The following is a 13,708-nucleotide window of genomic DNA, read 5'->3' as shown; positions in this document are numbered from 1 at the left end:
AAATTATAATCATAAATATTAACATTGACTTTCCGGAAAATTTTATTTTCAGTTAAACTCATTTTTTTAAAAGAATTATTTCGAGAAAACTTTTTATTCGAATTTTTTCATCAAAGTCAGAAATTATAGGAATAAATAAGAGGAGAAATAAGTTACATGAATTGATATAAAAATAGCCAAAACTGGGATTTATTTTTATAAACATTTTCATCGCATCATCGTTTCTCATAAATTAATCGATATATGCATAAATTAATTAGTATAAAAATTAAATAACTGAGTAATATATATTAGCTACTTAATTAGATACTGCAGGAATACTGTTCCTTTCGACATGTTGGTTTATATCACATCTCGACTCGCTTATCATTATTTATTCTACATTGAAAAATAATTTGTTTAATAAATTAATTATTATACAAAAAAAGAGCGAACGCTTGTCAAAATTATATAACATTTAAAACTAATATTAAAAATACTGTTTTTACTGGATTAAATTGTAAAACTGAGTTGATCGCTTCGTAAAAAAATCGCTTAAAATAATTAAATTAAAAAAGAAAAGTCTTATTTCTGTATCCGAAAGACACAGAGCTATATACATATAAACGAAGGACGTTATTTTCGCTGCTTCGTCTGGACTTTGTTTAACTAAGCGCAAACACTGTGTCTAAACAGCGCGCGAACAGCATCGCAATTTAACGAATCGTAAAGTTATATTTAGCGTTAAACGTATAAGTGTCAGTTTCGCGGTGTTATTAGTTTCATATAAATATCACGTTCGAGTGCGAGAGAAGTAGACTGGCGTCCCATTTTCCATACTATATCTTCATACTATAATCATAAATTGATTCGATCTCTTTATCACAATCTCAATAAAAAGAAGATATGGCACGATTCGAAATTTATTATGTTTCTTTTTTTTTATAGGCCTTAAATTAAATTCATAAATTCATCTACTGAAAGACTCTTACCTCTTATCAATCATCCAAATGACCCTTGTAAAAGAACCCTTTCAAAGTATTCTTAAATACTTATGATATACTTGTTCGAAATCACTCATGATTCATCTATTAAATATCCTAGAAGACTTCACATCTTCGCCAGCCGTATCTTCACCTCGCGATTCTTATAATTGTAGTTTAAAAAAATGTGTATAATCTTTGATATTCAAATCTGTTATATAATGTCTGTCAACTAATTTCACTCTATCGTCCTTTATCATCGTAGTCATAGCCGTAGATAGTGAGTATTATTAGAAGAAACTTATTTCAATCTAATCTGTCTCAGTCTCAATTATGATCAATCAATACTTGTATCAATTTTTTTCACATAGCACTGTTGAAACATTTTTGATGAGCAAATCACTACTGGTATCAATTGCATTTCCAAGTCTATTCTTCCTAACTAACTAAAAGGCTTCAATCCTTAAAGAAACTCCAGTCACACTTTAGCTTAGTTAACTGGTTTCGATTAACACTGATAGCCATTCTTTTTGTACCATAACATTGTCTAACAGAAAAATGCAAGATGATCAGTCAATAACTGGACGATGCAGCTATAGTCTTCCCCATTCGGCTTCGTCATGCCGAATGAATGAATGGATTCGAAGAAAGGACTCCTCAAAGGATCTGTATACTAGGTAGCTGAATGTCCGTCCTGAGTCTCTCACTGGCATTACTGATCTCGCAGCTGCACCTGCCGTGTTGCTCGACTCTAATCCACGCCCTCCTCGTACTATTCGTCAGCAGACTCCAGACCTCGACCTCCATCTCCTCGTGATAGATCGACGACTGCACCGGCGCGCAACTGAGATCGGGACTGACGCAGCAACCAGAATGACTGTCGCATCTCTTCAGCACGATGTACACCGGCTGATTTGCGCTCTCGCTTGGATGCATACTTTGCACCAGGTCTCGCAGATTGTAAGCCCTCGACTGGGGTTCTCTGCAGAGGAACCTCTTGGTGGTCTCCATCGCGCGCGACAGGTGGATCCTCCTAGACACCCGATGCTGGTGACCGGCGTGATGAGTCGCCAAAACAACCATCATCTGATCCACCGTCGTCAGGATCAAGATCAGAAGTCTTAGAAGCGACCTCCTCATCGATTTGTTTCTCATACTTGTTCTACTTTGAATTCTTTTGATTCAAAAATGAAATCGACGAAGTATATATTCTTCTTCACGTTGGAAGTAGCTGATGCGGACGATGGATTCTCACGTGGCGGTCCTGTATAAATTTCTAACTTTTGGACGGAAGTAGCTCGATGTGTGAATGGGCTACGAGAAGCTACAGGCACCAAGTATCGGTCGACTGAGATTTTCCCACTGGCATACGTGTATTTATATATGGAAGAGCTTGCACACGCATGCCTCATGCGAGAGCACGCGTAAAGTCCGGATCGTGTCTGCCTTCCGCGATGATTCCGCTTTATTGTGCAACCGTTGTTCGCGCTTAATGCACGACCGCACGACGTTGCTGTTTAACCCTTTGCACCTGGAATAATTATTCTCGTAGCCGATAATCAGATTCGGCCAAGTCAATCACATCAATATATAACATCATGCTTTTGACGTAATGACATGCGATAAATAAAGTCAAATAATAATAAAATATAAAGCCAAATAACATATAATTATCATTATAAGAGCCTTATATAATTAATTTAGTATTTTGTTCGAATAAAATTTGATTTTTTCATTTCAAAAAATGGAAAATAAGTCGTTTTTCGGTTAATTGTCACATAGGCAAACATTTAGATATAAAGATCTTCGTCTCTTTTTCTCCCATTTCCGGCATTTATGGATCTTGAAATCGTTTATACGTCGGATTCATCGGGATTAATTTTGAGCTGACTTGTTCTACGACGAAAATATGATTCTATATATGTCTTGATGGGTGAATAACCAAAGAAGATCCAATCCCTAGTATCAATCACGTTATCTTCCTAGTATCAATTGAACTGATGCATATTGGAGCATGACGCATTTGCATTTCAAAGGTTTTTTTTGCGCAAATCGACTATTACACGATGACTATGACTACGAAGATATGTCTTATGAAGACGTCCAAATGACTACTTTATGACGTCTTCAAAGCGTCTTACATCCTGATTTACGACACATTGTTGAGACATTGTCTTAACGGGCATCTTATTTAAGATTATTTTTACATTTTAAATTTAGACGAGTTGTTTGGAATTATTTTATATTATATAATTACATATGCAATCTGATATACATTTTGTATTTTTTCAAAATAATTAAAATTAAATTATCTTGTATTTATTATAATGAGAGGTCCCTGATCTTCGAATTTATTTCAAAATAAAATAAGGAATCTTCTTTTTCTACTTTCATTCTTTTTTTTAGCAATTGGCATCTGGCTAGATGACTCAGATGAAATAGACGGTTTTATTTTTAGCGAATCCAATATACTTGGTTTTTCATTGTGGTCAAGTTTCCAGCTAGAACTTGCTTAGCTATTATAATTACATATGTGATAAAGCTCAAGATCGACGTTCTTAATTAACACAGGCGCCTCTTTATCAGAGATATGTACCACATGTTCACAATACATACATCAGTTTATTTAAATTCAAAAGTTTACGAGTATTTGTGTTATATGTATATAAGTACATGTGAACATTAAAATAATGTTAATTTTATTTTTGATATTATAATATCAAATATTTTTTTATATAAATCTTTTTTGATATTATAATATAAAAATAATTTGATTTGAATTTGAATTTGATTGAATTTTTAAGAATATATTGCATACGTGGAATAAAATGACATTTCTCATCAATATAAACCTTTAATCAAGAATAGATTAAAATTCCAAACTACTGATAGATTCAACTTCATAGAAAATGATGCAATGAATACTAAAATACATTCTATAATTTACGTAATTTGAAAATGATTGCAACTACATATGTGCAATTCGTTTGAAGATTAATTAGCTATTTTCTACTGTTTAATAAATTCATTATTTCGTAAAATCATTTATGTCGCAAATTTTTAGTAAAACAAAAAATAGATATTAATTTTCATGATTTCGCACGATAATGATCTGCAGAATATCTTCAATTAGAAAACTATTAGCATAAATCTGACAAGATAATATTCTAGTTGTTTAAATAAAAAAATAATGTGTATATTATTTTAAAAAATTGCATAAAATTTAATAACGTTTTTTTTTACGCAAGTCATTAATCATAGAATTAAATGTGGATGAAGAATGCGAAATTATTTCACCGGCGCCTGCGAAATGATTTCATCGGATAATTCTTCGTAAAAGACCCAAATACCATGAAGTTCCCGTGGTGATGACGTAGATGAGAACACCTATGGAATCGAGAAGATATTCCCTTTTTTTACTGGGAGTTTCCTTATTGCTGACGCATCCATCTGTCATTTGCATATGTCACGCTGCACCGGATGTTGCAATATATATGCATGTAAGGAGCAGACATTTTTAATTACTGAACAGTAATACATATCGTTACATTAAATCGTTACATAGCAATTAATGTCTTTTTTAAATTTGATCGCATAATCTTTCTCTCATAAAAATATTTTTAAAATATATAAATATCTAAAAGACATAAAAAGGTAATGTATTGTCACCTGAATACTCGTAATCTTGCTCTCGCACATGGAATTTCCTTCCTCCTGTCTCGACTTATGCGACTCATTGACCAGACTTCTGTTCCAGAAATAAAACATGATACTAGGCGGTTTATAATTACGACAGGATGTAATCAATTTCAATGAATTCCTCTATTTTAATCTTTTTCATGATAATATAAAAATGACTCTTTACTCGAAATTCTATTTTCTTTTCTAATTTTTTAATTGTCAAATTTCTTCTTTTTTTTAATTATAAAAATTAATTATAAAAGTTATTTGTCGCTACAAGATTTTCAATTAACAAAAATTTTAAATTAACAAAAAATACTATTATAGAGGTATTTAATAAGATTTTTAACAATATATATAGATCAGACTTTAATTTACTTATAGCATATTTTAATATCACACTCTTAATATAAAATTCAACAAAATAAGCAAATAGAATGTGTATCGATTTATCCCATAGAAATATGTTAAACCAATCCTATGAATCATTCAATGATGACTCAATCTCTGAAATGCATGATTGCCAAAAGGTATTTGAATTCCGTTATGAATCTCAATTACTCACTCTACCTAATTTTCGCAAATTTTAATCAGATAATTCAATTAAATTCAACTGGACGAGCATCAGTTTTTTGTTAAGATTATAAATGCTATATTTTATTGCATATGCATGCATATGACTAAGGATAAATAAAAACTTGCAATAATAAATGCAAGCTTTCAAAACATAACTTGTATATTTACATAATTCAACAAATTCTTCAAAATTTATTTTTTTTTATCACTTTTGTTATTTTACAAAGATAAAATGTGTGAACTTTTAAAGAATTTGTTTCATATTCACATATTTATAACATTTTATTTGTTAATAATGATTAATTATTCTATTATTAAAATTAATTAAAATCTTTTACTAATTCTAATTAAACTTAATAAGTTAAAATTAATAAAAAGATGACTTATTGAGTTTGTTTCATCGTACACGCTCTTCAGATTTCTATATCCTAAAATAAGTAGTAGTTAAACGGATCGAAGAGAGAAAAGAGAGAACATCTAAGGATGAACGAGAGGAAAGCGAAATGAGAAGGAGAAGAGTCACGAGAAGTAACATCGTTGCATCTAGTAATTACAGTTAACGCAAGGAACTTCTCGGAACAATTAGACGGATCCCTCTTCGAATCTCCTCCTCTTTCCGGGAATTCGCAGGAAGATGCTCCGAGATGCGAAGAGACATCGAAGAACAAGAGCGAGAACGAGAGACAAGAAATCGAAGAAGGGAGGATGCGCGAAAATGAGGGAGCCTGGATAAAAATTACGTGTATACACAGCACGAAAGGATGATTGAGATCGCAGATCTTTTCAGTCGCAGCGAGTCTTCTCGGAGGAAGAGTCAGAAAAAGGACTAGCTTTTTTTCTGAAAATAAAATAAAATAAAATAAAATAATTTTTTTTGAAAAAATTTATAATTATTGGTGAAATAAATCGACGTGAATTTAATAAATGTTGTAATTGCTATTTGAAAATTAAATTTGTTTTTATTAAACATCATCGAGGGAGTGCTTTCCTTTTATAGAGATATCGTAGCGATTGCTTTGAAGAATTTGTTGAAAAACGTTGCAGTGATTTAAAGACTTGTGAAGGCTTTTATTCTTCTATTACACTCTAAAGATGAAGACATTTTTGTTGCTGGTAATCTGCGTTCAGTTCGCACTAACTGGCAAACATTTATACAGGTGAGAAGATGATGTCATTGATGTGTCTATTTGTGACTTACCCAATTTCTTCCTTAATTTTTATCTTTAACAAAAAATTATTTATCGGATCCTTTTCTTCTGAATTTATTCTTTATTGTCCTTTTTATTTGTTCAGTACTCTATTTTCATTTTTCTCAATCACATCTACATTTTTTCTGTTCAATACAGGGATAGTAGGTTTCTCAATCATGCGCAATTAGTGTTTCAATTTCAATGCTCCTTACCCCAGCTAAGGGCTGTCCGGGTGAAGGATCTCCTAACCGCGGGCCTAGGATCTGACGAAGTCTTCTATCCGGCATCCACGGTTCTAGCTCGATGCTCAGGATCGGGATGCTGTCCCGATCCCAAACAAGTCTGCGCTCCGATCGAGATCAAAAACGTCAGCCTCGTCTTCATGATCAGGCACCGCATCGATCAACAACGAGATCGTCACCATGAGGTCATCCACGCTGTGGAGCACACCAAGTGCGCCTGCATGGATGAAATTCTGGCCACGAAGAACGACGAGCTTTGAACAAGGATAACAGCTTTCGAAGACAAAAATATTCTTCTTAAATACACGATTAAAAATAATGGAAATTAACTATAATGAAGAAAATAATGGAAATTAATTATAGAGACTAGAGATCTATTTCTAAAATAAAGAAAAATAATTGAATGATTCTCGTAATTATAAAAAGAAAAAAAAATTATTAAAAAACCCAATAATAATACATCGTCCTCTTTTTTCCTATTTTTATTCCTTTATATTAAAATATTGTTTAACGGTAAGAAGATCGTGTTTAATGCTCTCGTTATTAGGGTCCAATTTCAGAGCAGCCTCCAGTTCAGGAATTCCATGTTGCGGTGAAGACAATTTGCAAAGTGCAGCACCCCGACGAGCGTGACATCTCGCTCGTGATACTCTGTTACTCTCACATTTTGGTTCCATCAATTCCAATACCTGGAGAGAAAAGAAAATTTTCGTTTTAATTTTTTAATATTTTATATATTTAATTTTTTTTTTTTTATATATCTTTTACGTAAAAATCAAGAATTGAAATATATCTATCATATAATGATTTTATATAATAAAACAGAAATAAAAACTAATTATAAATATTGTTCGAAAATTCAAAATCAATTGACATGCATATTTTTTTACTCTGTCTTAATTTTAAAATATTTTATATTGTAAATTTTTTATTTATATATTTTCTATTTTTTATATATTCTTTTTTATATTCCCTTATACATCTTTTATTAATTTTTTGAAACTTTTGAGAGATACTTCTATATAAAATATTTTAGAATAGTATCGATTGAGAGTTCCATTACCTTAGAACAATCATCAATGCATCTGTAACAATTTCCGAGAGCATAATGCGCAGCCGATCTGTTCATATAAAGCGCCGTCATCTCGTTACTGATTTTAATCCCATGCGTGTACGCACTTATAGCAGCCAGATAGTTTCCCGCCTTGAAGAAATCACTGCAAAAAGGATATAAAAACAATTAATTGAACAATCAAAAAGATATATGATCAAACACACGTTTTCATTAACGTACTCGCCCTTATCCTTCAACCATTGAGGATCCTGCTCTTCAGGGCGAAGGTCCTCGACAACAAACCCCATTTTTCTTCTAGCTTCCACTTGCTTGGAAAGCCACTGAAAATAAATCGCGTATGAAACATATGTATATGTGTATTCGCGCATGCATCGTTAAAATTATAATATTATCTTTTTTAATTATAATATTATTTTTATCAACTTTTTGATAAGATATTATTTTTCACATAATTTGTAATATTTATAATATTATAATTAAAAATACGTACTTCCTCCTCTTCAACAAGAGCACTTTCCCTGGCTGGAGTAGGAAAGGCTCGTTCAGAGAAAGTTATGTTAATGGTTCCGCTTCTTCTGGGAAGTGGAACTGCCTTCGCAGGTTCATCAAATATCCGATTAATTTTGGAATATCGACCCTTCATTACTTTATCGATCAAATTCTGGTCCGATCTTTCTTTCTTCATCTTTGCGTAGAATCTTCGCGAAGATTTCTGGTTCATTTTTTTGATTAAAGGATTTGTTGCAGATCTGGAGGAAGTCATTTCGTAATCCGATTCGGAATCCTCGGAACAACTAGAGTGTTCTTGAAAATCGATCTTACCCGGAGTTGTCTTCTTTATCCCTAAATTATTCATTTCTTTTTGAATATTTTTATCGATAACTGCAATTTCTTCAGGATTCGCTTTATCAATTAATTCTGTCTTCGAGTTTTCTTTAACACTTAATTCTTTCTCTAGTTTCTCTTCAACATTTAATTCTTTTTTCAATTCTTTTCCGATAATTGAGCTTTCTTTCATAATTAATTCTTTCTTCGTATCTTTTTCAACAATTAATTTCTTTTTCAGATTTCCTTTGATTGATGATTCTCTCTTCGGATTTTCTTCAATTACTTCTTCTATAATTATTGATTCATCTTGTTGCTTTTCTTTTATTTCTTTTAGTTCATTTAATTTTTCTTTTTTATCAATTTCCCGAGACTGCAGGATACCGAGATCATCCTTGAACCATTTAAGTGGAGGCCTATCGAAAAAAATTCTTCGATTAAATAAAATTAAATAAAAACAATCGAAGTAATAAATTTTATAGAAAAGAGATGTTATTTTCTTTTATAATTTCAAAAATATATATAAATCTTTAATTGTTAATACGTCAAACTTTTAAATTTTAGCCTACTCTCTTTTATATATACTCTAAAACAATGCTATATATGCTATTTTATTACTCGATAATTATTTCTTTAATCTTTATTATAGTCGCAAATATATATTACGTCCAATAATTGTAAAAATTATTTTTTTTTTTTAAACAATACTTGTATGCCTTCCTATTCTCTTGCACCTCCCCAGAAATATCCTGAAAAACTGGCAATTCCGCCTTCGATCGCCATTCTTCAAAATCCTGCATTGCATCTCTACGATGAGAATCTCTTAAAGCCTCTATTTTATTTAATGTATCGGTATCCAAATTTATTTGCACTTTTACTGCTTCTTTTTGCAAACGTTGACGTTTTTCTGCAAAACAGTGATACATATTTCAACAAATATTCTCGCTTTTTATTAAAACTTTTTATTCTCAAAAATAAATGTTCCTTTATTATTTTTAATTCAACAAATAGAATAATATTTGCACTTAATGTTATTTTTAATTTTTTTTAAATTAAAAATCCTTACCGCTTTTATATTTCGCACGACTGTCCGAAACGCTTTGTGCCTTTTCTACAGCTCGTTTTCTAAAATCGCGTTTCTGCTCCTCGTTAATGTCCTTCACCTCGAGATTTGGCCAGTCAGAAACACTCGCTTTTTGCAAAGAGAAGACAGCTTCAGTATCTGTCAAAGTACATTCACTCTCTTCCTCAAGCACGTCTGCCCATAGAAATAATTCCAAAATAAAGGGCGGAAAGCTAATCTTAAAAAAAAATTCAACATGTCAGTCCAAATTTTATAAAAATGTTCATATCTTGATACATTAAAGTTTTTTTATAATATTATACATTGCTTTTAAAAAGTCACTAAAATTAAATTTTTTAATTATTTACATTTGACGATATTATTTCAAAAATTAAAGAAGACTTGAATATACCTTTACATAATCATCCATCACGAATAAGTGTACATTTTTAGGGTGACCTCTCAGAGGGACGTAAATTATTATCCTCTTCTCTGTCTGTCGCCAATGATAATCCTTGATAATTACTGCCATAATTCGAATTCAAAGTTTGACAAATAATAGCTCACTCAATTCGATGCAACTTCTTCTCTTTTTGTGTGCTTGCTGTAAAATTGTAAAACTTTACATACAACATACAGTGCTATATAAAATATCGATCAAACGTATGTATCTAAGCAACGATATACTTATGTATAAACCAAAGATCATTTTCTTTTTATAAAAACATATTTATATGCAAAACAAAGAATGTTTAATTTTGTTACCCTTGCATAAATATTAAGAGTAACAAATAATAAAAAGTCGAGTTTTATGTATCGTACGAATTACTTTTAATTAAAACGTTCAAGAGTATTTGTTTGACAATATTTTTCGTAGACATATTAAAAAGCTGCCGTTTCGCATGTACTTCCATTATCATTATCATCCTCATCATCCTCCTTTTATCACCTCTATTATCTTCTCTATTTCATCTCTCGTAAGTAACAATCTTAAATTAATGGAAACGTGTACATGATCCGAATCACACACGATCCGACAAAAGCAACAGCAAAAGTCTGCGATAACATTTCTTTTTTTAAATAAAAAATTATCAATATATTTATATAATATAAATAAATCGAAATATCTATAATATAAAATCAAACATATGTTACACGCTTGCCACTTACAATTAATCACGTTATATATATTGTATCCGATGCTACAGCAATATTATGCAAGTTTATAAACAACATCTTCTTGCTTTTACAATTGCTATAGATCGTCAAACAACCGCGCGGTCGCATGATCGAGAAGAAACTTCTGTTTAAGAACTTTGTTGATTTTCGCGATTAATCGGATCGTGTATGAGGCGCTCCTCAAAGTTATGCGGATTTGTCGAAAATTGGCTACAAAACTTATGGTAAATCAGTCGGCTTTGTAAGGACCCCGTCTTTAAGGCTCCTGTTTCCACCTCGCTACAGCTATATTGAATTATGCGAATTATTATAAATTGTTTTACATTATTCCGAGATCGTTTTTGTTATTACAAAAATTTATATTTTAAAAAAATTCACACAATTTCTTGCGTCATAATTCAAATGTAACGAATGTGAGCGAGGGGCTCAGGAGGTTTTTGGAGAACGAAAATACATAAATGAGAATCCAAGCTTGAGAATTGGCTCAAAGAGCAAAAAATTTAACGATGTTCGATTTAATTAACAATTAATCAAATAAAACGATTAAATCATCAATAAATTGACCAATTAAAAACATTCAATTATTAGAAAAAAAAAAAAAAAAAAAAAAAAAAATTTAAAAATCCAAGAGCTTAGGAATAGAAATTCCAAGAGGATATGGAAGTCTTTAAAATTACAAGAATCTAAAATTTCAAAGATTTTTCAAAGTTTCAGACGATCGAAGATTCTGAGGATCCAAAGTTCGAAGAATTCTAAGGTCCAAAAATGATGCAAGAGAATTCCAAGGACCAAGGATCTCAAAATTCTAAAATAATTTACAATACAACGGAGAAAATACAAGACTTCATTCGACGAAACCAGAGAATTTAAAGAACTCGCGTTTCAAGAATTTAAGTTGTAAAAGTAACCTGATTTTTAAAAATATATACAGATTGTAAGAAGACTGTAGATTTTCTACGGATCTAAAGATAAAGAAAAAAATAGGAAGGATCAAATTTAAAACATTCCTGAACATCTATAGTCCCTACTATACCAAAAAAAAATCCTCAAAGCTCAAGATCCACAGATTCTTAATAAGTGTACAATTAAACGAGTATCAAAGGAAGTAAAAGCAAAATTTCACTATGGATAGCCGAATTGCAGGAGGATCATCATTCCGTCGGCGCGTTTTATCGCCAACGATGACATATATATTATATATATATATATATATCATTGCAATCCTTATATAAGAAACATAGACAATTCATTCCCGCAGTTCGTTGTGAGTATAACAAAAACAACAAGTGCGCAAGTTGCAATCGCCGAGTGATGCAACTATTGGAGGACTTTTATAAGGATTTACGACGAGATAAAAATTCAGGATTATGCCTCGTAAATTATTTAGCATTATGACACTGTATAATCGCTTCTTGTCGCTCCGCGCGAAGAACTCATACAAATCGCACACACACGCATACATAAACTCATACATACACATTAATTCGTCTCTCACCAGTTACAGTCGTTATTAATTATATAATCGTATTCAGTACATGTGTAATATTTACATATTACGCTCCACACAATATTCGACATCTTTGAATACGTTCGCGCATTTTCTTTGCGAAGCGTTTCGAAATGTTTATAAGGTGGAGAGCATTCGAAAGGTTTTCAACGCTACTATAAGTACGCGTACAAATGTACGCTCGTCTCTTCTCGTCTCTGTGCAGCCTCTTGCTTGCTCAGGATCTCTCCTCGACCTTGACGCGTCCTTGAGCAGTCCGAGCTACAGCAGTCTTGGGCTTTATTCTATCCGGTTTCATGTGGAATGTTTGACACCGAGTGTCCCAGAATTTACAGCGATACAGTTTGACAACGAAGGACTTATCCCCGAGTCTTTCGCGAGTGTTTGACAATTCTGTGGGGGGAAATGATTCTGAGATAAGAATGCGTTAACATCTGACATGTAAAAGTCTCGCTTTGAGCAAAATTCGGAGCGAATAAATATAAATTACGAGAAAAACGATGTCTCTTAAAATTACAAAGTAATTATAACAAGTCTGTAAAGCATACAAGTTGTCTCTGATCAATTTCATTTTTTGTTCCTTTTTACAAAAAGATTTTAATCCAGTTAATACAGTTACAACACAAAATATATATGTTATAAAAAAGAAAATATGTACCTGATATGATCAAATTCGAAAAATTATTTTTGGCTATATTATATAAATATTAATTATATTATTTTAATCTTTCGTATTATTCAATATTAAAATATTATTAATTCAAAATTATATTTAATATAAATGTTAACATTTAATTGAAAGACATTAATTAAACAATATGCTAATATTTAATAACTATTATTGAAAAATACTAATATTTTTGTTATAACTTTTTATATTTATATATACTTTTTATATTTATGTACTGATAGACTGTATATATAATATCTATTATTATTATTGATATATATGCGGGATATAGGGTCCACTCTTGGTATTTAAAGTACTCAGGATACTTAAGTGTTTTCACTCGTTAAGCTTGTAAATAGAATGATCTTATTAATGGTCCATTATTTTTTCTAAGCACTCACTATAATGTAAGAAACTACGAAATGATGTAATTATTCAACAAAAAGTAAGTTTTTTTACTTAAAATCGACAATTATAAAGACTCAGCAATTTTAAAAATCCAACATAATTGATCAGAGACGAACTTTAATGAATAATTCGTTGACGTGCGCGACGCATTTATATAAAATCGAGGAAAACGACGATTTCATTCGAAAGATCGATCCTTAGTTGCGAAAAAGTTATATATATATGTATGTGTGTGTACATAATAAATATATGCACACACATACACACACATATACGTTCGTAGAAATAAATACGGGAACAATGCTTATATATACGTGGCAATATATAACA

At 31.3% G+C, this 13,708-nt stretch overlaps 3 protein-coding genes across 4 annotated transcripts; 1 reads left to right on the top strand and 2 right to left on the bottom strand.

Moving 5' to 3' along the window:
- Positions 1-161: 161 nt before the first annotated feature.
- LOC145945060 (uncharacterized) lies at positions 162-4,379 on the bottom strand. 2 transcript variants are annotated; one of them, XR_014426788.1, is made up of 2 exons: positions 972-4,379; positions 162-831 (listed from the first exon to the last, which is right to left on the bottom strand). XR_014426788.1 is itself a non-coding variant. In XM_083053895.1 (1 exon), the coding sequence occupies exon 1, from the start codon at positions 2,115-2,117 to the stop codon at positions 1,620-1,622; it is 498 nt and encodes a 165-aa protein (XP_082910021.1). In that variant the 5' UTR covers positions 2,118-4,379; the 3' UTR covers positions 162-1,619. The 2 variants fall into 2 exon arrangements, 1 of the variants encoding a protein (XP_082910021.1); XM_083053895.1 differs by having other exon boundaries at positions 162-4,379.
- Positions 4,380-5,554: 1,175 nt separating this feature from the next.
- LOC145945061 (uncharacterized) lies at positions 5,555-6,911 on the top strand. Its single transcript, XM_083053896.1, has 2 exons — positions 5,555-6,376; positions 6,566-6,911. Exons 1-2 carry the CDS (start codon positions 6,312-6,314, stop codon positions 6,909-6,911), a joined length of 411 nt encoding a protein of 136 aa, XP_082910022.1. The 5' UTR covers positions 5,555-6,311.
- LOC145945057 (dynein axonemal assembly factor 4) lies at positions 6,622-10,330 on the bottom strand. The gene is made up of 7 exons (XM_083053889.1): positions 10,027-10,330; positions 9,618-9,852; positions 9,260-9,458; positions 8,217-8,967; positions 7,946-8,046; positions 7,715-7,868; positions 6,622-7,340 (listed from the first exon to the last, which is right to left on the bottom strand). Exons 1-7 carry the CDS (start codon positions 10,144-10,146, stop codon positions 7,134-7,136), a joined length of 1,767 nt encoding a protein of 588 aa, XP_082910015.1. The 5' UTR covers positions 10,147-10,330; the 3' UTR covers positions 6,622-7,133.
- Between the last annotated feature and the right edge of the window lie 3,378 nt (positions 10,331-13,708).

This window comes from Prenolepis imparis, unplaced genomic scaffold, assembly GCF_030444845.1.
Source record: "Prenolepis imparis isolate NDT839.2.m4 unplaced genomic scaffold, iyPreImpa1.0 SCAF_14, whole genome shotgun sequence".
In the NCBI taxonomy this organism is placed as follows: domain Eukaryota; kingdom Metazoa; phylum Arthropoda; class Insecta; order Hymenoptera; family Formicidae; genus Prenolepis; species Prenolepis imparis.
Note: the sequence above shows the minus strand (reverse complement) of the source record. Positions and strands in the feature narration are given on the sequence as shown.